This window comes from Hyperolius riggenbachi, chromosome 2 (genome assembly GCF_040937935.1).
Source record: "Hyperolius riggenbachi isolate aHypRig1 chromosome 2, aHypRig1.pri, whole genome shotgun sequence".
Taxonomy (NCBI): Eukaryota; Metazoa; Chordata; class Amphibia; order Anura; family Hyperoliidae; genus Hyperolius; species Hyperolius riggenbachi.
The window spans coordinates 162,713,627-162,738,025 of record NC_090647.1 but is presented as its reverse complement, the minus strand read 5'-3'; the positions used below and the strand labels follow the sequence as shown (position 1 = coordinate 162,738,025).

Genomic DNA, 24,399 nt, shown 5'->3' with positions numbered 1-24,399 from the left:
AGCTGGGAGCTATGCAATTGCTCCAGAATTGCGTGCAAAAATACGGTACTTTGGTGATTCGGAAATCCCTAGTGATTCCAAATTGCCAGGTAGTGGGGGCCCAGCCTAATGCTGGGTACACACGGTAAGATTTTCTGTGCGATTTTGTGACCTGATAGTTATTTTCCGCAGGATTCTGCACTCGATTCTCTTGTCTTCAACCGTTTTTCTTATCTTTTTCCATTCACTGCTATGTGAAATCGAGCCCAGAAACTCAGGAACGATATCGAACATGACGGATTTTATCCATCTATCAAACGGAAAATCGTACCGTGTGTATTAAGCATAAAGTTTCCCTCTAAATTCAGGGATGTCTGAGGTGTTTTGTTAGAAAATATACTTCCAGAGCAGAGGACACTGGAGAGAAAATTTAATGGACAAAATGTTGAATTCTGTTTGATTGGTTTTCTCATTAGCTAGGTAAGGAGTGATGTATATCAGCTTGTGGGAAAAGAGAAACAATGCAGAGCTCGTCCTTCCTCCCCCAGCCCTTTCCTGTCAGGATCACAGAAGCCCTGTCTGGGCTGTGAGGGGACAGAAGTCAGAGCAGGCTGCAGCGCACACAGCAGTGAAGTTGGCTGAGGAGGAAGAAGACTGCAGGAAAAGCCTCATCCAGCCTGGAAGAGCAGGAGGGAGAGGCGTGGAGTCAGGAGGAGGAGGGGAAGCAGCGGCGCAGGGCTCACAAGGAGAGGATGAGGAGTTGGGGCATTGCTTTGAAGAAGGAGGGGAGGTGAGCGGGTCTCTAGAGCTGACACTCGGCTCTCCTGTCTGCACGGCGGCTGCACTGACTGTCCCTCTGTCTGCTCAGCGCTTTGCCGGGACGGTGTGTTGGAAAAGTGCCTCTTCCTGGTGTCTGTGGAGAGAGACTTCCTGAGGAATGATGGAGCATGCATATCCTTCCTACAGCAGCCGGAGCCCCGTGTGGGATGAAGTGGTGGGTATCACACTCTTATGTATGGGCAGAGTACAGGGGAAGGGGGGCAATATCTAGCCACCAGGAACTATGTGCCTATCACCTACCATCACAATGTACATAGAGATCAGAGGCAGAGTACAGGGGAAGGGGGGCAATATCTAGCCACCAGGAACTATGTGCCTCTCACATACCATCACATTGTACATAGAGATCACCAGAGGCAGAGTACAGGGGAAGGGGGGCAATATCTAGCCACCAGGAACTATGTGCCTCTCACATACCATCACAACGTACATAGAGATCAGAGGCAGAGTACAGGGGAAGGGGCAATATCTAGCCACCAGGAACTATATGCCTCTCACCTACCATCACATTGTACATAGAGATCACCAGAGGCAGAGTACAGGGGAAGGGGCAATATCTAGCCACCAGGAACTATATACCTCTCACCTACCATCACAACGTACGTAGAGATCACCAGAGGCAGAGTACAGGGGAAGGGGCAACATCTAACCACCAGGAACTATATGCCTCTCACCTACCATCACATTGTACATAGCACCAGAGGCAGAGTACAGGGGAAGGGGGGCAATATCTAGCCACCAGGACCAGGAACTAAATGCCTCTCACATACCATCACAATGTACATAGAGATCACCAGAGGCAGAGTACAGGGGAAGGGGGGCAATATCTAGCCACCAGGACCAGGAACTAAATGCCTCTCACATACCATCACAATGTACATAGAGATCACCAGAGGCAGAGTACAGGGGAAGGGGCAATATCTAGCCACCAGGACCAGGAACTATATGCCTCTCACATACAATCACAATGTACATAGAGATCACCAGAGGCAGAGTACAGGGGAAGGGGGGCAATATCTAGCCACCAGGACCAGGAACTATATGCCTCTCACATACAATCACAATGTACATAGAGATCACCAGAGGCAGAGTACAGGGCAAGGGGCAACATCTAACCACTAGGAACTATATGCCTCTCACCTACCATCACATTGTACATAGAGATCACCAGAGGCAGAGTACAGGGGAAGGGGGGCAATATCTAGCCACCAGGACCAGGAACTATATGCCTCTCACATACAATCACAATGTACATAGAGATCACCAGAGGCAGAGTACAGGGGAAGGGGGGCAATATCTAGCCACCAGGACCAGGAACTATATGCCTCTCACATACAATCACAATGTACATAGAGATCACCAGAGGCAGAGTACAGGGGAAGGGGGGCAATATCTAGCCACCAGGACCAGGAACTAAATGCCTCTCACATACCATCACAATGTACATAGAGATCACCAGAGGCAGAGTACAGGGGAAGGGGCAATATCTAGCCACCAGGACCAGGAACTATATGCCTCTCACATACAATCACAATGTACATAGAGATCACCAGAGGCAGAGTACAGGGGAAGGGGGGCAATATCTAGCCACCAGGACCAGGAACTATATGCCTCTCACATACAATCACAATGTACATAGAGATCACCAGAGGCAGAGTACAGGGCAAGGGGCAACATCTAACCACTAGGAACTATATGCCTCTCACCTACCATCACATTGTACATAGAGATCACCAGAGGCAGAGTACAGGGGAAGGGGGGCAATATCTAGCCACCAGGACCAGGAACTATATGCCTCTCACATACAATCACAATGTACATAGAGATCACCAGAGGCAGAGTACAGGGGAAGGGGGGCAATATCTAGCCACCAGGACCAGGAACTATATGCCTCTCACATACCATCACAATGTACATAGAGATCACCAGAGACAGAGTACAGGGGAATGGGGGGTGGGGGGGGGGGGGCATATCTAGCCACCAGGAACTATATGCCTCTCACACACCATCTCAATGTACATAGAGATCAGAGGCAGAGTACAGGGGAAGGGGGGCAATATCTAGCCACCAGGAACTATATGCCTCTCACCTACCATCACATTGTACATAGAGATCACCAGAGGCAGAGTACAGGGGAAGGGGGGCAATATCTAGCCACCAGGACCAGGAACTATATGCCTCTCACATACAATCACAATGTACATAGAGATCACCAGAGGCAGAGTACAGGGGAAGGGGGGCAATATCTAGCCACCAGGACCAGGAACTATATGCCTCTCACATACAATCACAATGTACATAGAGATCACCAGAGGCAGAGTACAGGGAAAGGGGGGCAATATCTAGCCACCAGGACCAGGAACTATATGCCTCTCACATACCATCACAATGTACATAGAGATCACCAGAGACAGAGTACAGGGGAATGGGGGGGGGCATATCTAGCCACCAGGAACTATATGCCTCTCACACACCATCTCAATGTACATAGAGATCAGAGGCAGAGTACAGGGGAAGGGGGGCAATATCTAGCCACCAGGAACTATATGCCTCTCACCTACCATCACAATGTACACAGGGATCACCAGAAGCAGAGTATAGGGGAAGGGGCAATATCTAGCCACCAGGAACTATGTGCCTCTCACATACCATCACAATGTACATAGAGATCACCAGATGCAGAGTACAGGGGAAGGGGGGCAATATCTAACCACCAGGAACTATATGCCTCTCACATACCATCACAACGTACATGGAAATCACCAGTCTGCTCCTCAGACATGTAGAGTAAATAGAATTTTACTTGCTGGACTTCCTGCAGTGTTATTTGTATTTGTCTAATGACAACCTGGCTTGTGTCGTGTAGATGGATAGTTGGAGCTGGGTGACCTCATTTTGGCTGTACAGAGCGCTTTTCCTTTAATGTATGGAGAGAGATGGCTACAGCAGCCCTTCCTGTGTATCTGATTATTGAGCTGGTATATCAGTTTGTATATGTCTGGTTATTGTGTACAGTCCTTCTTGTGTCTGATCAGTGTGTGCTGGTACATGTGGTGTCTGCATACACTAAAATCCGAGTGCTGGCATATACTGAATACTATTTTCTGTGTGACTGAGGAATGTGCTTGTATACAGAACTTCCTCTATGACTGATGATTCTATGTGAGATCAGCAGTACTCCTGTGTGCATGAGTAGTACAATGGCATATATGGGTAAAGTGGTACCTTTGTATGTGGCTAAGGGATATAGAACTTCCTGTATCTTTGCAGAATGTGCTGACATTTATGAGCACTTTCTATGTGCCTGAGATAGAATTGACAGCTTGGAGACAGATCTGTTCCCACTGATACAATTTATGAAAAGTCTGTGAAAAAACAGCGTTATTATTATCTTTTAATTATACAGCGCAAACATCTTCTGTAGTGCTGTACACTGTAGAAGACATAGTGGGGAGCATAGATACATAAGTACAAAACTCTGTACAATCAGGACACCAACAATACACATCCAAATACATACATAGTTGATGTTTGGTTTGAGACTTGACCAATGTATATGTTCATATGATAAAGTACAGCAGAAACAGGGGGAGGTCCCTACCCTTGCAAGCTTAAGGTGCCCATTAATGATACAATTTTGATACAATTTTGTACAATTTTGTCACGTCTATGTAATACGAAGTACTACCTAAAGCATCCATACAAAGTATATTCACTCAGTTTACCCTCCTACTACATAGATTTGGTAAGATTGTACAATCAGATATGTATTATTAGTGGATGCCTTAACCATCTAGTGCATAAAGATTATCTGTAAAGTCCATAAAAAATGGGAAACTTTAGGAAGTATTGATTCCTGTATTGGAATATAAGCAGCTCTTACCATTCTGAGGCTCGAGTGTTTGTATGTTATAGCTTCTTTCTTAGCTTGGGATAGTTCATGGTATATTGAGCTGCATAAAGCTGATCGTAGAAATGAGGTGATAACTGCCTGGTCTGGACAATTTCGTCATGATAAATAAGCATAGCTATAAATGTTTAGGGACAGTGTTCACAATTCACCATATGAATGTGCCACCATGTAAGGATGCATTGTGTTGGTATCCCTGTTTGGATTTGTGGTTTTTAAACTTGCTGTATTCGGAATTCTGAAACGCAACTGCGGGGAGCACAACTGCGCTCGGCCTGACAGGTAGCCTGATTTGACAATTTATTCTGATTTTTAGCTACCTTATCAGTAATAAGCTGAACCTAAATTCAGCGCTGCTTAATATGTTTGTGCTTTATAAATACAATAAATGAATAGGTTAACCTCTACTGCCTAGTGCCTGATCAAATCTAGGTGATGTCTAATTCTAACCACTTCATATCCCTTAACCCACTGCTGCTTTTTATTTTTACTAATGCTAGGTACACACCATACAATTTTCTGTTAGATTTACCTGCCAGATAGATTTTGATCTAGCCGAAAATCTAACAGAAAATTGCATGGTGTGTACTAGCTATAACATCTCATGCTTTGTGCCCAACCCAAACCAGCTCCCTTAATGCTAGTGCACAAGGTAACTCTATCAGACAGCTGTTTTCACAGAGTGCTATGTTTGTTTGAATGACTTTGTCAGCAGGAAGCCTACTTTGATAGGGTACCAGCCATGTACACAAGCTGTAACTTTAGCTATTCAGACTGTTGTCTGCAGACAGCACATTTTGGGCTGGTGTGACCTGACATCTCAGGCTCTGCGCCATGAGCTATTTCAGGGGATGGACAGTCCGCTTGTTTGACTCCCTCAGCAAAGTGTAGTATTGCCTGGTGAAGCCTTCTTGCTCTCTGTGCCCTTATAGATGTCATAAAGAAAGGCATCTTTGTGTGTAGAAATCCCTCCCGTCTTACCAAATCCTCGTCACTTTCGTCACATCACTATGATTATTTGCATACAACTTCTTGGCTGCTGGGAAAGAATAGACAAGAGCAAACAAGCAGAGAAATGGGGCTGAGCATCCACTGACAATCATAGGGGATTATTACGAATATGCCTTCTATAAATTCTCTGATGAATTGAAATAAATGGCTGTTAAGCTCTCTTAATCCATTAACAGTCATGTGTTTCTGTAGCTGGCAGGGCTTCTGACGTTCTGACTCGCTCATCTCCTAAATCAGATCCCCAGAATAATTAGTGATCCTTTGCTTTTAATGCATTTTGAATTTCTGACCGAGAACTAGAGCGTAGATTAGATGCCCTTCCTCTACTCTGACTCTGAATTAGTTCCAGGCACGTGACCCCCAACTGCTGAACCTCCCTAAAATAACAGCACATAGCATTTATCAGAATACATGTGAGATTGGCTCTGGCACCTTTCCTAATCTCTCAGTGTAGATCCACTAAGATAAATAAATAATATTCGGGGTGTGTGTGCTGTGCTGTGGCTGCGCATGTCCAAGGCACTGGCAGCGATCACACAATGAGGTAGAAGAGGCAAGGCAATGATACAATATTTCCATCAGATGTGACCATTCAATTTGATATGCGGGAGTGAAAGTAATCAGAAGATAATTATTGATTTCTTCCATAAACCGGACATTCTCTCTTGAGATATAATTGCAAAATCCAGCATTCCGTCAGACAAAATGTTCTATTCCAATTGACCATAGAATAGTTGTACATTGATTTTCTCCACATATTGTGGGATTTTCTGTACAATTCAATCGTAAAAATTTGATGGAAAGATTGCACCTGAGAAAAATATTGTACCATTAATTGTCACCTTTATAAACATGAGGGCCTAGCAAACAGTAAAAAAAAAAGTAAACAAAAAAAATATATTCATGTGTCGTAGCAAATATTTTAATGCTTCTTTCACACTTACAACTTGGTGTTGCACAAAAACCGGTGCACAGCAACGTACAAGCAATGATAGTCCTTTGGGCCTATCACATCGCTCATGGTGCAACGCGACTGTTTCTGTCGGGGCAACGCAAGAGATAGACTTGCAATACAGGAAAATGCACTGGCAGTGACGAAGCAGGTGGTTACACCGCTCAGCACCGAGCGCGGAAACTAGGCGCGGCCATAGCAGTACTGTTGCACTGCGCGTGGAGCGTAAAGGTAATTTGAGGTTCTGCTGATCGCTGGAGTCCGAATTACATTTCTCACTGAGTTGCAACGACTCGGAGAGGGAATAGTATTTTACGCCTCCAGGAATTTTAGTAACTGCTAACCCTGCTCCCAGCTCACCGGCATCATACAGACACGTACCCGGCAATGGTAATGTAATCCTCGCTGTACGCTCGTGCCGCACCATTAAGTGTGAAGAGAGCCTCAAAAAGCAACCCCCCCCCCCCCATGCTCTCCATTGTGCAGTACGACTAAAATAATATTATTGCATTATATGATCATTGTATCAGTGTAGATGGTTTTGGGCGATGCTCTACTGTGTGCAGCAGTGATGTTGGCAGCCTCCTTTACAGCAGTCTATTAATTTAGAAATCCCTTGATGCGTGTTTTCTTTCCCCACACCACTGTGACTTAACAGCGGGAGACCTCCTGCTTGTCCTCCATCCTTCCCTCTCCAAAGTACATGCTGGCCAGCCAAGCAAGCATGTCTGTACTGTCCTTATTAGTAAGCTGTCACTACAAATAATCACTAGTGGCAAATGGCTAATGTGTAGCTTTAGTCCTAGCATGTTGCATGTGCTGTTCAATTAATAATCCTTGGAAGTCTCCTGTAAGATGTTCTTCACTGAGTTCAGGAATATTCTGGCAGTTACATATTTAATGCTTGTGAAGAAAAGGGGATCTGTGATTCAGAGACTTTATGTGAATTGGTGACATGTGAAACATGGATAAGACACGCCTCCAGTGATGAAGGGGAGTGAAGCTTGTTGGGCTGGTCTGATCCATGTTCCAGGTGACTGATTTAAACACAGGTTCAGAGCTCCTGAGCGTGGACACCTTCCCAGCAAGTGGTGGTGGGCTCTGGACAAGCCACACACCAGCACTTGGATCTCACTAAGCAAGTCGCTATTCCAGCATTTGTGCGGTAAATATGAACAATACTCTTTTATGTGGGCATCATCAGTAAGAAAGAGTGGAGAGAAATGGTTTTACATTAATTCTGATTATGTCTGGTATAGTTCAGCATAGGGAAACCCATTACTGATGGTGCAGAGGATTATATCCTTTATTACTGTCTGTCTGTACATTTTGCTTCTTTTTGAACATAGTTATTATTCAATCTCACAGTGTTAGTATTTTCACATAAAAAAATCTCTTTTCCAATAAACAGGCCTGGCTACCTCCTCCTTTCACTATAGGCTATGCTCTTCTTTGATATGCATGTGGCAGGAAAGTGCAGTATCACCCTACCTGCCTGTATAATAGGCATATTGTCCTTCATGTCTTGGTTGTAGATGGGCATCTATGTCCTGCCAATAATGGCTGTCACCCAACTGAAGTTATAGCTAAGATTTCAGGTGATGGGTGGAATTGTGTGCAGATATGAAAGTTTGTATCTAGTTATGGTAAAAACTTAGAAAGTCAAGTGTTTTAAGTCTAGCTTTATGATAACATTTCACAGTGTCATCATACGTGAAAGGTTAGATTACATTTCCCCCTAGCATGTACCATGATTAAGGTACCCATAGACAACAGACAGCAGGATGAAGGACCTTCAGGTTGTAGCATGAAGGTCTGCTCTCTTATTGGCCCACAGCTTGTGCATAAAGGAGGTGGGAGTGGTGTTAGGTTGGTGGGAAGCTGCAGACAGGAAGCACAGTCACATGGGGCGTGGCCTCTAAAACATGTCTCTTGGTGAATGCAGCACCCCGGGCACAGGGGGATCCAGAGGGAGGAGCCATGGAGGAAAATGATTTTTGGTTGAGGTTTTATTTCTTTAAGCTTTGTGTTTCATATGTAATTATCCTGCCTACTCCCAACCAACCGAGGCTGGGATTTCTTAGGTGAAATATCTTTCTTTGCCCATCATATAAAAGTATTCACATTTGCACTCCAAATTGTATGTACACTTCAACCTAGAAACACAGATAGTGATTTATAATAAAAAAAACTAATGTTATTAAAATTGAGAATATTAGTTTGCAAAAACTTAGTTTTTTCTCTACATGTTTTGTAATACTTTTGTTAACCAGTAAATGTTATGTTAGCCATAATATTCATTACATTCTTCTTTAACCGATTACGGACCGCAGTAAATGTTATGTTAGCCATAATATTCATTACATTCTTCTTTAACCGATTACGGACCGCATGGCTCTCGCCTGTTAACGACCAGAGCCTTTTTTCATGCGGCCATTCAGTGATCACTGGGATTGGCTCACAGTGATCACCTGGTAAGGAGCCAGTGAAACTGGCCCCTTACCCATTGGAGGAAGCTTGGCTGTCACATGGCTTTCTACCCCACTTCAGGACTAGAGTCAGAGATGTGGCATAGATTTTAACTTCTGCTGTCCCAAGGCGGTTAACTGGTGGCTAATATGTACAATACTCAACTTCTGCAGTGGCAAGGTAGTTGGGGTCAGAAAGGAAAAAAAAAAACGTTGAAACTCCTGGAGAATTCTGGGTATGCTTAAAGAAAACCTGAGGTGAAAATAAACTTACGAGATGAATATTTGTATTTGTTTAACCAAAGGTAAATAGAACATAGAACGGAGTCCCATATTTTTATTTTCAGTTTAAGGGGTTCATTGTAATGCTGGGTACACACTATGAGATTTTCTGGCCGATTTTACTGTCAGATCGATTATTTCCAACATGTCCGATTTGCTTTCCGATTGATTTTTCGATCAATTTCGTTCACTTTAATAGGAAATCGGACTGCATTTTAAGCAGCAGCCATGACAAATTTGCCTTGCAGAGCTGAAAGATAAACAGAAGTGAACCCTTTGAACTTTTGGGCACTGAAGCCTTATCAGAAGCCTTTTTTTTAGCCAGATTCAACTCTTTTTGTTTTTTTTTATTTTTTAGGGAACCAGCCCGAATTGGAAAAGCTGATGGGCAAGCTCTTTTACATAGATGACTCATTTTTTAACACTTGTTGTACTGGAAAGTAGAAAGAGTTAAACAATTTCTTAGTCGCTTACAATCATGTGTATCTCATCATTTCACATGTCACTTCAGGTGTGCTTTAAGACCAAACTATTATTACCATGATTTCCAATAAATTGCCTTAAAAGGTTAAAGTAGTTGCAGCCGACGTTTAATGGCATTGGGTTGCAAATTGGCTTGTATAATGATGACATGTTTTATATAGTTAAATAACACAAAAGTTAATCCGCTACCCCTGTATACACAAACAGTGTGCTAGGGTTAGTATAATATACAGTACTAAAAGGGGAGAAGAAAAGAAACCCTGTATACAGCACCACTCAGAGAGCCATTATATGGTATCACAAAATATCAAATGTCTTTATTCTCTCAAAATTGACAATATCTTGCACTTCACATAATATTCAGACATTTAAAAACACTTAAAAGTTGGGGCACAAACCCAACAAGCACTCTCTGCCATAATCCCCCTATGCATAGTACAGTGTACAAAATGTATATACATATAATATCATACCAAATAGTAAATAGCCTCCTATATCCTAAATCTTGATATTGTATAAAGTCCTCAGAGGGCTCAAATGAGCCCTAATCGGATAGAACCCGGGTTCAGACAGTCTTTCCCCGCAGCTTGAAAAAGCGGAGTTATACCCGCGAAACTAGTCGGTCCGTTTGTGGGGACCTTCTGCCTCTCTCTGCCCCGCTGTGCCTGCCTCCATCTTGATCATACCGGGCTAAGTATTGTCTCCTCTTTCTTCCACCACAGGTTGTCACTTGTTCATTCACTGGTCCTGCTTTTTCCTATACTGGTTTTCCATGCACTATTACTCTAATGTTATTTATCAAGTATTGAACACGTTGTTCACTAACAACCTTTTGATTTCAGATTGTGGTTTTTCCTTATCACATATGACAGATAATTGCTGTCTCTTAATCTATCAGTACTGAACCCGGGTTCTATCCGATTAGGGCTCATTTGAGCCCTCTGAGGACTTTATACAATATCAAGATTTAGGATATAGGAGGCTATTTACTATTTGGTATGATATTATATGTATATACATTTTGTACACTGTACTATGCATAGGGGGATTATGGCAGAGAGTGCTTGTTGGGTTTGTGCCCCAACTTTTAAGTGTTTTTAAATGTCTGAATATTATGTGAAGTGCAAGATATTGTCAATTTTGAGAGAATAAAGACATTTGATATTTTGTGATACCATATAATGGCTCTCTGAGTGGTGCTGTATACAGGGTTTCTTTTCTTCTCCCCTTTTAGTATGTTTTATATAGTTGTTTGGCTGAAGTGGAGTAACCTTGTAAGCTAGCTATTCTTGTGGAGGTCTGATTTAATATCTTAATAACTGGACTTCATGTTCCAGTCAACTGATGTGCACATCCACTGCTAAGTGTGGGGTCAGTTCACATAAATATGTTGATCTCTTATGCTCACACCGTCGCTTTCTGATGCGGATGAAGGGCAATACTTTACAGAAAAAATGTACAGGGTAGCATTGTACCTTAGCATACCGTACATACAGTAGAGTTGGGCCGAACGGTTCGCCTGCGAACGGTTCCATGCGAACTTCAATGGTTCGCGTTCGCGTCCCGCAGGCGAACCTTTGCAGAAGTTCGGTTCGCCCCATAATGCACATGGAGGGTCAACTTTGACCCTCTACATCACAGTCAGCAGGCCCAGTGTAGCCAATTAGGCTACACTAGCCCCTGGAGCCCCACCCCCCCTTATATAAGGCAGGCAGCGGCGGCCATTACGGTCACTCGTGTGCTGCCTGCGTTAGTGAGAGTAGGGCGAGCTGCTGCAGACTGTCTCTCAGGGAAAGATTAGTTAGGCTTAACTTGTTCCTGTCTGGCTGCATACCTGTTCTGTGAACCCACCACTGCATACCTGTGCTGTGAACCCACCACTGCATACCTGTGCTGTGAACCCACCACTGCATACCTGTGCTGTGAACCCACCACTGCATACCTGTGCTGTGAACCCACCACTGCATACCTGTGCTGTGAACCCACCACTGCATACCTGTGCTGTGAACCCACCACTGCATACCTGTGCTGTGAACCCACCACTGCATACCTGTTCAGTGAACCCACCACTGCATACCTGTGCTGTGAACCCACCACTGCATACCTGTTCAGTGAACCTGCCACTGCATACCTGTTCTGTTCAGTGGACCCGCCACTGTATACCTGTTCAGTGGACCCGCCACTGTATACCTGTTCATTGAACCCACCACTGCATACCTGTGCTGTGAACCCACCACTGCATACCTGTGCTGTGAACCCACCACTGCATACCTGTGCTGTGAACCCACCACTGCATACCTGTTCAGTGAACCTGCCACTGCATACCTGTTCTGTTCAGTGGACCCGCCACTGTATACCTGTTCATTGAACCCACCACTGCATACCTGTGCTGTGAACCCACCACTGCATACCTGTGCTGTGAACCCACCACTGCATACCTGTGCTGTGAACCCACCACTGCATACCTGTTCAGTGAACCTGCCACTGCATACCTGTTCTGTTCAGTGGACCCGCCACTGTATACCTGTTCATTGAACCCACCACTGCATACCTGTGCTGTGAACCCACCACTGCATACCTGTTCAGTGAACCCGCCACTGCATACCTGTTCTGTTCAGTGGACCCGCCACTGTATACCTGTTCAGTGAACCCACCACTGCATACCTGTGCTGTGAACCCACCACTGCATACCTGTTCTGTGAACCCACCACTGCATACCTGTTCAGTGAACCCACCACTGCATACCTGTTGTGTTCAGTGAACCCGCCACTGCATACCTGTTCTGTTCAGTGGACCCGCCACTGTATACCTGTTTAGTGACCCCGCCACTGCATACCTGTTGTGTTCAGTGAACCTGCCACTGCATACCTGTTCTGTGAACCCGCCACTGTATACCTGTTCTGTTTAGTGAACCCGCCACTGTATACCTGTTCAGTGAACCCGCCACTGCATACCTGTTGTGTTCAGTGAACCTGCCACTGCATACCTGTTCTGTGAACCCGCCACTGCATACCTGTTGTGTTCAGTGAACCTGCCACTGCATACCTGTTCTGTGAACCCGCCACTGTATACCTGTTCTGTTTAGTGAACCCGCCACTGTATACCTGTTCAGTGAACCCGCCACTGCATACCTGTTGTGTTCAGTGAACCTGCCACTGCATACCTGTTCTGTGAACCCGCCACTGTATACCTGTTCTGTTTAGTGAACCCGCCACTGCATACCTGTTCTGTTCAGTGGACCCGCCACTGCATACCTGTTCTGTTCAGTGGACCCGCCACTGCATACCTGTTCAGTGAACCCGCCACTGCATACCTGTTCTGTTCAGTGGACCCGCCACTGTATACCTGTTCAGTGAACCCGCCACTGCATACCTGTTGTGTTCAGTGAACCTGCCACTGCATACCTGTTCTGTGAACCCGCCACTGTATACCTGTTCTGTTTAGTGAACCCGCCACTGCATACCTGTTCTGTTCAGTGGACCCGCCACTGTATACCTATTCAGTGAACCCGCCACTGCATACCTGTTGTGTTCAGTGAACCTGCCACTGCATACCTGTTGTGTTCAGTGAACCTGCCACTGCATACCTGTTGTGTTCAGTGAACCTGCCACTGCATACCTGTTCTGTGAACCCGCCACTGTATACCTGTTCTGTTCAGTGAACCCACCGCATCAGTGCGCATACCTGTGCAGTTAAGTGAACCCACCTACTTACGTGAGTGCACGCAGTGTGATATACCACTCCGTGCATACCCGATATGGACAAAACAGGTAGAGGAAGAGGTAGTGCCAGAGCCAGAGGAAGGCCACCCGGCAGGTCTGCGCGAGGTCGTGTAAATGTAATTTCGTGTGGACCTGGCCCACAGTACAGTGCTCGGAAGAAGGCACGTCCCATCACCTCCCAAGATTGTCAGGACGTGGTTGAGTATTTAGCGACACAGAACACCTCATCTTGCTCAGCCACCAGCGCTACTACTAGCACCACTTCCGCTGCATTTGACACTTCGCAAGAATTATTTAGTGGTGAAATCACTGATATACAGCCATTGTTGTTACAGCCAGATGAATTTTCACCAGCTCATATGTCTGAGTTACGCGGCAACACTATGGATGTAACGTGTCAGGAGGATGAAGGACCTACTGATGGTGCAAGTTTGGATTTTTCTGAGGCAAGCGAAGCTGGGCAGGATGACTACGATGATGATGGTAATAGGGATCCTCTGTATGTTCCCAATAGAGGAGATGAAGAGGGGGACAGTTCAGAGGGGGAGTCAGAGAGTAGTAGGAGGAGAGAAGTTGCTGAAAGAAGCTGGGGCAGCTCTTCGTCAGAAACAGCTGGTGGCAGAGTCCGGCACCATGTATCGCCACCTATGTACAGCCAGCCAACTTGCCCTTCAGCATCAGCTGCTGAGGTCCCCATAGTGCCCACATCCCAGGGTGGCTCAGCGGTGTGGAAATGTTTTAATGTGTGTGCCTCAGATCGGACCAAAGCCATCTGTTCGCTCTGCCAACAAAAATTGAGCCGTGGAAAGGCCAACACTCACGTAGGGACAAGTGCCTTACGAAGGCACCTGGAGAAAAGGCACAAACAGCAATGGGATGGCCACCTGAGCAAAAGCAGCAGCAGCACACAAAAGCAAAGCCACCCTCCTTCTCCTCTTCCTCCTCCATCAGGTGCATTATCTGCTTCTGCCGCTTTCTCCCTTCCACCTTCACAGGCACCCACCTCCACTCCGCCTCTGCCCTTGAGCGGTTCCTGCTCCTCTGCCCACAGCAGCAGTCAGGTGTCCGTGAAGGAAATGTTTGAGCGGAAGAAGCCAATTTCGGCCAGTCACCCCCTTGCCCGGCGTCTGACAGCTGGCGTGGCGGAACTGTTAGCTCGGCAGCTGTTACCATACCGGCTGGTGGACTCTGAGGCCTTCCGTAAATTTGTGGCCATCGGAACACCGCAGTGGAAGATGCCAGGCCGCACTTATTTTTCGAGAAAGGCCATACCCCAACGGCACCGTGAAGTTGAGAGGCAAGTGGTGTCATCTCTTGCGAAGAGCGTTGGGTCAAGGGTACACCTGACCACGGATGCCTGGTCTGCCAAGCACGGGCAGGGCCGCTACATTACCTACACAGCCATTGGGTGAACCTGGTGGTGAACGATGGCAAGCAGGGCGCAGCGGACCAAATTGTGACACCTCCACGGCTTGCAGGCAGGCCTCCTGCCACCTCCTCTCCTCCTGCTACATGCTCTTCGCTGTCCTCCTCCTCCTTGGCTGAGTGGCAGTTCTCCTCTTCAGCTACACAGCCCCAGCTCCGCAGGGCCTATGCTGCATGCCAGGTAAGACGGTGTCACGCCATCTTAGACATGTCTTGTCTCAAAGCGGAGAGTCACACTGGAGCAGCTCTCCTGGCTGCTCTTAAGAAACAGGTGGATGAGTGGCTGACCCCGCACCACTTGGAGATAGGCAACGTGGTGTGCGACAACGGCAGCAATCTGCTTGCCGCTTTGCATATGGGGAAGCTGACACACATACCCTGCATGGCACATGTCATGAATCTAGTGGTTCAAAGATTTGTGGCAAAGTACCCTGGCTTAGCGAATGTCCTGAAGCAGGCCAGGAAGTTCTGTGGGCATTTGAGGCGGTCTTACACAGCCATGGCACGCTTTGCGGAAATTCAGCGCAAAAACAACATGCCGGTGAGACGCCTCATTTGCGATAGCCCGACTCGCTGGAACTCGACCCTGCTCATGTTCTCCCGCCTGCTAGAACAGAAGAAAGCCGTGACCCACTACCTCTACAACTACAGTAGAATGAAACAGTCTGGGAAGATGGGGATGTTCTGGCCCGACAACTGGACACTGATGAAAAATGCATGCAGGCTCATGCGGCCATTTGAGGAGGTGACCAACCTGGTGAGCCGCAGTGAGGGCACCATCAGCGACTTAATTCCCTACGCTTACTTCTTGGAGCGTGCTGTGCGTAGAGTGGCGGATGAAGCTGTGAATGAGCGTGACCAGGAACCGTTACGGCAGGAACAGGCATGGGACCAATTTTCATCAGACCCAGCTGTTTCCTCAACACCTGCGGCAGCACAGAGGGGGGAGGAGGAGGAAGAAGAGAAGTCGTGTGCAGAAGACGAGTCAGACTCAGAGGATGATGAGCAAGGTGTTTCTTTGGGGGAGGAGGAGGAGGAGGGGACAGCGGCAGGAGAACAACCTCAGCAGGCATCGCAAGGGGCTTGTGCTGCTCAACCTTCCCGTGGTATTGTTCGCGGCTGGGGGGAGGAGGTTGACTTACCTGACGTCACTGAGGAAGAGCAAGAGGAGATGGAGGGTACTGGATCCGACTTTGTGCAGATGTCGTCTTTTATGCTGTCCTGCCTGTTGAGGGACCCCCGTATAAAAAACCTCAAGGGGAATGACCTGTACTGGGTGGCCACACTACTAGACCCTCGGTACAGGCACAAAGTGGCGGACCTGTTACCAACTCACCGGAAGGTGGAAAGGATGCAGCACATGCAGAACCAGCTGTCAACTATGCTTTAGAATGCCTTTAAGGGTGATGTGACAGCACAACGCCAGCAAGGTACCACTGCCACTAATCCTCCTCCCGTGTCCACGCAGTCAAAGACAGGACGCTCCAGCGATCTCATGGTGATGTCGGACATGCGGACGTTCTTTAGTCCAACGCCTCGCCGTAGCCCTTCCGGATCCATCCACCACCAACGCCTGGAACGGCAGGTAGCCGACTACCTGGTCTTAAGTGTGGATGTAGACACTGCTGTGAACAGCGATGAGGAACCCTTGAACTACTGGGTGCGCAGGCTTGACCTGTGGCCAGAGCTGTCCCAATTTGCCATCCAACTTCTCTCCTGCCCTGCCGCAAGCGTCCTGTCAGAAAGGACCTTCAGCGCAGCTGGAGGCATTGTCACAGAGAAGAGAAGTCGCCTAAGTCACAAAAGTGTTAAGTACCTCACCTTTATCAAAATGAATGAGGCATGGATCCCGGAGGGCTGCTGCCCGCCCCAAGACTAAGTCAGTCCCCGCACACACAGCATCTCTGCCTGCACGCCGTGTGACTGGCTGCCTGGCCTGCCCCAAGAAGACTAAGTCGCTCCCAGTCCCTCCACACAGCATGTCTGCCTGCAGGCCGCTTGACTACCTTCTCCGCCACCACCAACAGGGTCCGGGACTCCAGGCGGATTGCTGAATTTTTTTAGGCCGCTGCTAGCAGCGGCCGCTGTAATAATTTTTCTGGTGCGTGTACATGACTGCCTAATTTTTCTGGCTGCACTGCGGGCAGCTGCAACAACAAAAGAAAAGGCATGTACATGCGCCCATTCCCCTTCGTGATCATTACCTTGCCGTGGTGAAGGGGCTTGCGTATGACAATGAAGCAATGACCGGCGCCTAGATGAGTGTCTCGGGGGGCACACCCACGATAATAAGGTCGTTGCCTCATTGTGGTCAGACCAAATTTGATCAGCTGGACAGTCACTGTTCTGTCAATCAGCTACATCAGCCAGGCGACCATATGGGCTGTAAAGCCACCAAAACCTGCACTCTCGCCATGGTGCGCACCAGTCCAGCACGGCCGTCACTACACAAACAGCTGTTTGCGGTGCGTTACACGGTGAGTTTGGTGTGTCAGTGTGAAGCAGTACCTTAATTACACTACCTGATTGATGTATACACATGCAAGATGTTTGAAAGCACTTTAGGCCTGTCATTTAGCATTCAATGTGATTTCTGCCCTTAAAACGCTGCTTTGCGTCAAATCCAGATTTTTCCCCGGGACTTTTGGCATGTATCCCACTCCGCCATGCCCCCCTCCAGGTGTTAGACCCCTTGAAACATCTTTTCCATCACTTTTGTGGCCAGCATAATTATTTTTTTTTTTCAAAGTTCGCATCCCCATTGAAGTCTATTGCGGTTCACGAACTTTAACGCGAACCGAACCTTCCGCGGAAGTTCGCGAACCTAAAATCGGAGGTTCGGCCCAACTCTAACATACAGTACAGCAAAAGAAATGTGTTGATAGGGTCCATGTGAAAGTTAGGATGGCCAGTGCATGCTTGGGTTTAACTGCAGTACACAACAGTGCAGCATAGCCAATGCAGTATAGGCAGCCGGCTGGTATATTGGGTAATGCTCCTACACCACAATGCGGCAGAGGCAATGTAAACTGACTGTTATATCTGGTAAAGCTCTTAGTATTTGGTGTGACCACCTCTTTTATCTTTATTAGCAGAGACCTACAGAAAACCTGTTGTAAATGTTTTCTTCCTGATTACTGTACTAGTTTCTCTGCACAACTAGCCTGCCATTTATTTGTCTCACAGATTCCATGGCAAGAGGCCAACAGTCATTACTCAATGAGTTGTTTTGTAAATAGCACGAAGGTGATGAGCTCCTGTAATGCCAACTATAAATATAATGTCACATTTGCCAGTTGTGTAGCTGTCATCTGTGCAGCTTATTGTTTTAGCATTTTGCCAGTCGTTCATCATGTACTGTCCTCAGTATGAGGAATTCTTTATTTATTCTTCCAGGGTTTGTACAGCTGTAAGTCAGGCCTGGGACCCACCAGCAGCATTTTTCTAACTGCTTGCAATATGAAAAACTCTTGCTAATGTAATATTAAGGGTGATTTTTTTTGAAAACACCTCCCTCAAGTGGGATCAGGCATTATATTAGCAAGAGCTTTTCAAATAGCAAGCGCTTAGAAAAGCGCTGCTAGTGGGTCCCAGGCCTCAGTTTGATTCTGGAGTTCAATTATATTTTTCCCAGAAGAGTGTGATAGACTTCAGAAGAAGTCATTTCAGTGGTTGCTTAGATGTTAGTGGCAATGAGCCCATTGAACAAAAACCCTAGTAAAAGCCCTCTTACCGTGTTTAGTATTGGCAAATTATATTATTATGCAGCTCATGATTGCACCATCTTTCCAAGACAGACGGTATTAGAGCAGGAGGATACATCCATTAATCTCTTTCACAAGCCTTTCACAAATCCATTAAAATATTAGACCTATTTATTGGGCACTTATAAAACAGGTAAATTGATAATGGATCATTTCTGAGCATGGCTGTTTTTTCAAAGTGTATAGAATTATTATGCAAAGTTGCAAAGCTTGTTTCTTCATTTTTCAAAGTCAGGATATTTGATGAGACGGGAAAAGTCACATTGTGCTGTACACATACGATGCATACAGTGCATAAGAAGTATGCTTCGCTGTAACTGTATATGTGCATGTCATCTGGTAACGCACAGCGCGCCTCACGCTATTCCAACGGATTCCACTGCACTGCACAATGTGCATTGCATCGCAGTTGCAATGTGAATCTATGCAAGTAGCTTTAGGGCCCTTTCACACCAGGGCAGTGCGGTATTTTTACCGCAACCCACCGTCAGACAATTAAAGTCTATGGAGCCTTTTACCACGTTATGGTGCAATGCGATGGAAGTAATGTTTTCACCACATCCCCGTCGCAAGACCAGAGCTACATTACCGTGCGTCTTCTGCGGCGACTTGCGGTGATCATGTTAGTCTATGGCGACGCAGGGATTTTGAAACGCTTCCCGACGTGACGTTGCAGCACATGTGTGGAAGTGTATTTTTGCAATGCACTTCTGCAAACCCCGAAGCAGGAAGTGATCGAAAGCATGCGTCACTTCCTGCTTGGCCCAATGCCAGATGGGGAATACCGCGTAATGACGCAGGATTCCCCAAAGCCTGTTTCTAGCGGTGTGCGGTGTAGCGAAACAACGCACCGCATCGCTGCTGCCAATTTACACTGTGAAATTGGCCAGAGGGCTGGTTTACAAAGAATGTTTAAAAACTGATGTGTTTTAACTAATCAGTTGTCCTGCAAAAGAGCATTGTGAAAAAAGTTTAGGGCTAGTTCAGTGCTCTGCTCACTGCCCATATTATTCTGTGGGGCTGTTCACAGTAACTGATCATCTTATTCTAACTTACTGCATGCAGACTTTGTATTTAAAATATATGTCCAGTCTCCATTGCAGTTATGCAGCTGACCACTGTGAACCTAGATTTAACCACTTAAGCTCTCATTCGTTTTCAGTTTATGCATCCGAGCAATGTTCACCTCCCATTCATTAGCCTATAACTTTATCACTACTTATCTATATCTTGTTTTTTTGCCACCAATTAGGCTTTCTTTGGGGGGTACATTTTGCTAAGAGCCACTTTACTGTAAATGCATTTTAACAGGAAGAATAAGAAAAAAAAAATGAAAAAATGCATTATTTGTCAGTTTTTCGGCCATTATAGTTTTAAAATACATGCCTCCATAATTAAAACCCACGCATTGTAATTGCCCATTTGTCACGGTTATTTCACCATTTAAATTATGTCCCTATCACAATGTATCGCGACAATATTTTATTTGGAAATAAAAGAGCATTTTTTCCGTTTTGCATACATCACTATTTACAAGCTTATAAAAAAAAAGAGAGAGAAATATTTCATCTTTACATAGATATTTAAAAAGTTTAGACCCTTAGGTAAATATTTATGTGTTTGTTTGTTTTTATAGTAATGTTTTTTTTTTTTATTAAACATTTTATGTGGGCATTTTTGGGAGGGTGGGATATAAAAGTGTTTTATTTGGGGAAATATATGTATATTGAAATGTTTTTTTCACTTTTACTTGTAGTTCTACTTTTTGGCCACAAGATGGCAATCTCGAGTTTGTTTACATGACGTCACTCTAAGCGTACAATGTACGCTTAGAGGGACATAGCTTCAGAAAGAGCGAAGCTTCCGAGAGAAGCTGTCGCTTTTTCAGCGGGGGAGAGGAATCAGTGATCGGGCTCCATAGCCCGATACATTGATTCCGTGGCTACCGAATCCGCGGCCGGGAGTGCGCATGCACGCGCGCGATCGGCCGCGGGAGCGCGCCTGTCCTCCTTGACGTTTTTATACGTCAAGGAGGACAAAGTGGTTAAAGAGACACTGAAGCGAAAAAAAAAATATGATATAGTGAATTGGTTGTGTACTATGAATAATTACTAGAAGATTAGCAGCAAAGAAAATATTCTCATACTTTTATTTTCAGGTATATAGTGTTTTTTCTAACATTGCATCATTCTATAATATGTGCAGATTACACAACACTCAGCATTCAAAATGAGTCTTTCAGAGCAGTCTGTGAAGTAATGAGCTCTCCTCTAGCAGAGGAAAAGTAAATAGTCCAGGAACAGTTGAGATAATAAAAGTCAGATAACAGCCCTCTCCAAGAACTTAGTCGGAGAGCTTAATGGCTTGTTTGCATAGAGATAACAACTGGAATTTCTCAACTCTTCCTGTACTGGAAACAATTACACTGATGTATCTGATCTTAATGTTTTATTTATAAGTTGTGCTACACATACAAATCATAATATCATCATTTTTTTTTCGCTTCAGTTTCTCTTTAAAGAGAACTGCAACCCACGGATTTATGTGTGATCCAAGCCATATTCAGTTATTGTTATGACTTACAGCTGAACAAACAACTGATGTGCAGCACAGGTGAAGGAAATGTCCATGTTTCAATATGACAGTTCCCATCTACACATTTTAACTTAAAGGGAACCTAAACCCAAAGAAAAAAAATGAGTTTCACTTACCTAGGGCTGTTACTAGCCCCCTGCATCCATCCTGTGCCCTCAACGTTACTCCCGGATCCTCTGGTCCCCCACCACCAGCTAGTTTTGTTTTTGCCGACTCGGAGTATCATTGCACGCATTACCATGGTAACAGGACGCTATAGCCGGTGTCAACACATATCTTTGTAAGCGTTGACACACTTTTTAATTAGCCATGTGCATAGCTCTCCCCTCCTCCCCAACATGACTGAGCATGTGCAAACAGTCTAACACGGCTTAGCCGCGCATAACGCACAGCATGCAGCACTTTGCTGCGTTACAATGTAACGCAACGTGGGCAGTGTGAACAAGCCCATTGATTTTTCATTACTGTGCGATGGGGCTGCATTACAGGCTGCACTAACGTGCGCCTGTAACGTCCCACTGTGAAATCAGCCTTAAGGTGGCTACACACTGTAGAATGTGCTCTAGCTTATGTTAACTTATTTCTATGTTAATGACCAGACACTTGAGGTTTCAAAGGGGTTAAATGAAAGGGGTTTATTTACAATTATACATATGTACAAGTTAGATCATACAAACTATGTGACTCACATAATGGCTCTATATACCCTATGCACAGTCACACACTTCCATTAGCTGAGCCCCTATTCTGTTCCACAGTCCATAGCAACAGCATTCCAAGAGAGAGAGAGATATAAACCCCAGCATTGTCTTATATCTGGACATCACAGGTAAAGAGACTCCTCCCCTGTCTTATACATCAATAGTTCCTGCCCTTAGCAGCTGGGGGGAGGAGAGGAAACTGTTGGTGTGGTTGTAGCCAGTCCCTCAATGGCCATTTGCGGGGGCTGGGGTCAGTGTCTGAGGCCATTGTCTTTGCTGTGTTATTTACTCATATGCAGATGTGTGTGGTTGTAAAAAGTCCTTTATGAAACACAGGCTTTGCACACGGCCCCAGCTGATCAACTAGATTCACTGTGTATAGCATACAAAGTTCAATCCATGTAGGCACATCTGAAATAACTTTCAACTCCAACACACACCATACAATATTTTTAATATCTGTTCAGTTCAATTCAAGAATTGCAATACAATTTTCTGACTGATTGTAACAATTCAAAAATCTGACTACCACACTACCAATTTTTCTCCAATCATGAATATAGTAATTGAAAGCTCAGAAAAAAATTAATTGGAACTGTACATCAAGTAATTGACAATCCATCACACACTATACAATTCTTGATAAAGTTGGTCTGAAATTTCTAACATGTCCAATATCCAAAAATTGAAAAAAATTGGAAATTCAATCAGATTTATTGATCGAAAACAAATTGATTTTTTTTGGGATAACCGACATTATCGAATTGGTGAAAAATTGGATATTTCAGTTGTATGGTGTGTGGCCACCTTAAGGCCGCTTTTACATTATATACAGAAAAACGGATGCATTTTAACTTTCATTAGCAGTACATTATGAAAATGCTTTCAGTTAAAATGCGTATTATGTGAACTAAGCCATAAGGAAACATGGGCATTACCTTGCACATCAGTTGTCAGCTATAACTGAAAGCAAATGATGTAGTGTAAAAGGACCCTGGGCATCTTTTACAGTATACGCTGAAAAACTGATGTTTTAACTTTCCATAGCAGTGCATTGTGAAAAAAGCTTTTAGTTAAAATGTGTATAGTGTGAACTGAGCCATAAGAAAACATAGCGTTATAACTGAGAGCAACTGATATAATGTAATAATACCCTAAGGGCCCATTCACACTAGAAAATAGCAAAACCGTAGCGCTACCGTTTTGCACTGGTAATTTTACCGCAATAAGCAGTAGGGTTGGGCAAATTTTCACATCCAAATTTTCTGCAGAAAACAACGGCATACATGTGTGCTTTTTTTTCTGCACCAGACATGTGAATCGCATACAATGCAAGTTTACAGAAACGCACATTTTCGCATTCCAATTGCAAAAATGTGCATGCAAATAGGAAGTCAATTACATACAACTTTAATTTAAATTGACTTCATTAATATGCATGGGAAAATCAGAATGTGACATTTCACATAAAAGCACAAACAAAAAAGATTTTCATGTAAAATATAACATAACACAAATACAGAACAAAGTTAAAGGGGAACTTCAGCCTAAACAAACATACTGTCATCAAGTTACATTAGTTATGTTAATTAGAATAGATAGGTAATATAATCTCTTACCCACCCTGTTTTAAAATAACAGGCAAATGTTTGTAATTCATGGGGGCTGCCATCTTTGTCATGGGGGCAGCCATCTTTTTGGTTGAAAGGAGGTGACAAGGAGCAGGAGACACAGTTCCAACTGTCCTGTGTCCTGATAACCCCTCCCAGTTGCACACGCTAGGCTTCAAATGTCAAATTCAAAATGTAAAAAAAAAAAAAATTGCACCAAAACAGCAGAACGAGAACAACAAAATCAGAAATCCCATCATGCTTTGCACAGCATCAGGGGAAAAAAGCCCGGGCAGTTTTCTTCTGTGCAGCTAAAAATGAGGCTTGTATAAGAGAAACAAAGTTCTGATGCTGTGAAACTGTTAAAGAAACACCAAGCCTTTTCAGTGCTGCTGAGTCGATTTTTAGTCCGGAGGTTCACTTTAAGGAAAGGTGGGGGGAAAGGCTGCGCATCCCTAAACACATGTTGCAATTGAATGGTTAATCGCACAGGCATACACCGCCTCTGCCAGACTGAAAAATGCATGCCCTGCATCCAAGACAAGTGCTAACATTTAATAAACTAGAAGGAACTTAAGCTTCCAATATGGTTTGCATGCAAAGTATATTATACTAGACACTTGCGCCACGGTGAGGCAAACCTCCGGGCAAGTGACC

General features: G+C 45.0%; 1 protein-coding gene across 2 annotated transcripts in view; it reads left to right on the top strand.

Moving 5' to 3' along the window:
• Positions 1–749: 749 nt before the first annotated feature.
• Positions 750–24,399, top strand: part of DGKH (diacylglycerol kinase eta) — a 328,383-nt gene continuing 304,733 nt past the window's right edge. For both annotated transcript variants that reach the window (XM_068267797.1, XM_068267796.1), the window contains exon 1: positions 750–973. In XM_068267797.1, coding sequence (XP_068123898.1) covers positions 917–973 — 57 coding nt within the window. In that variant the 5' untranslated portion in view covers positions 750–916. The remainder of the gene's footprint in view (positions 974–24,399) is intronic.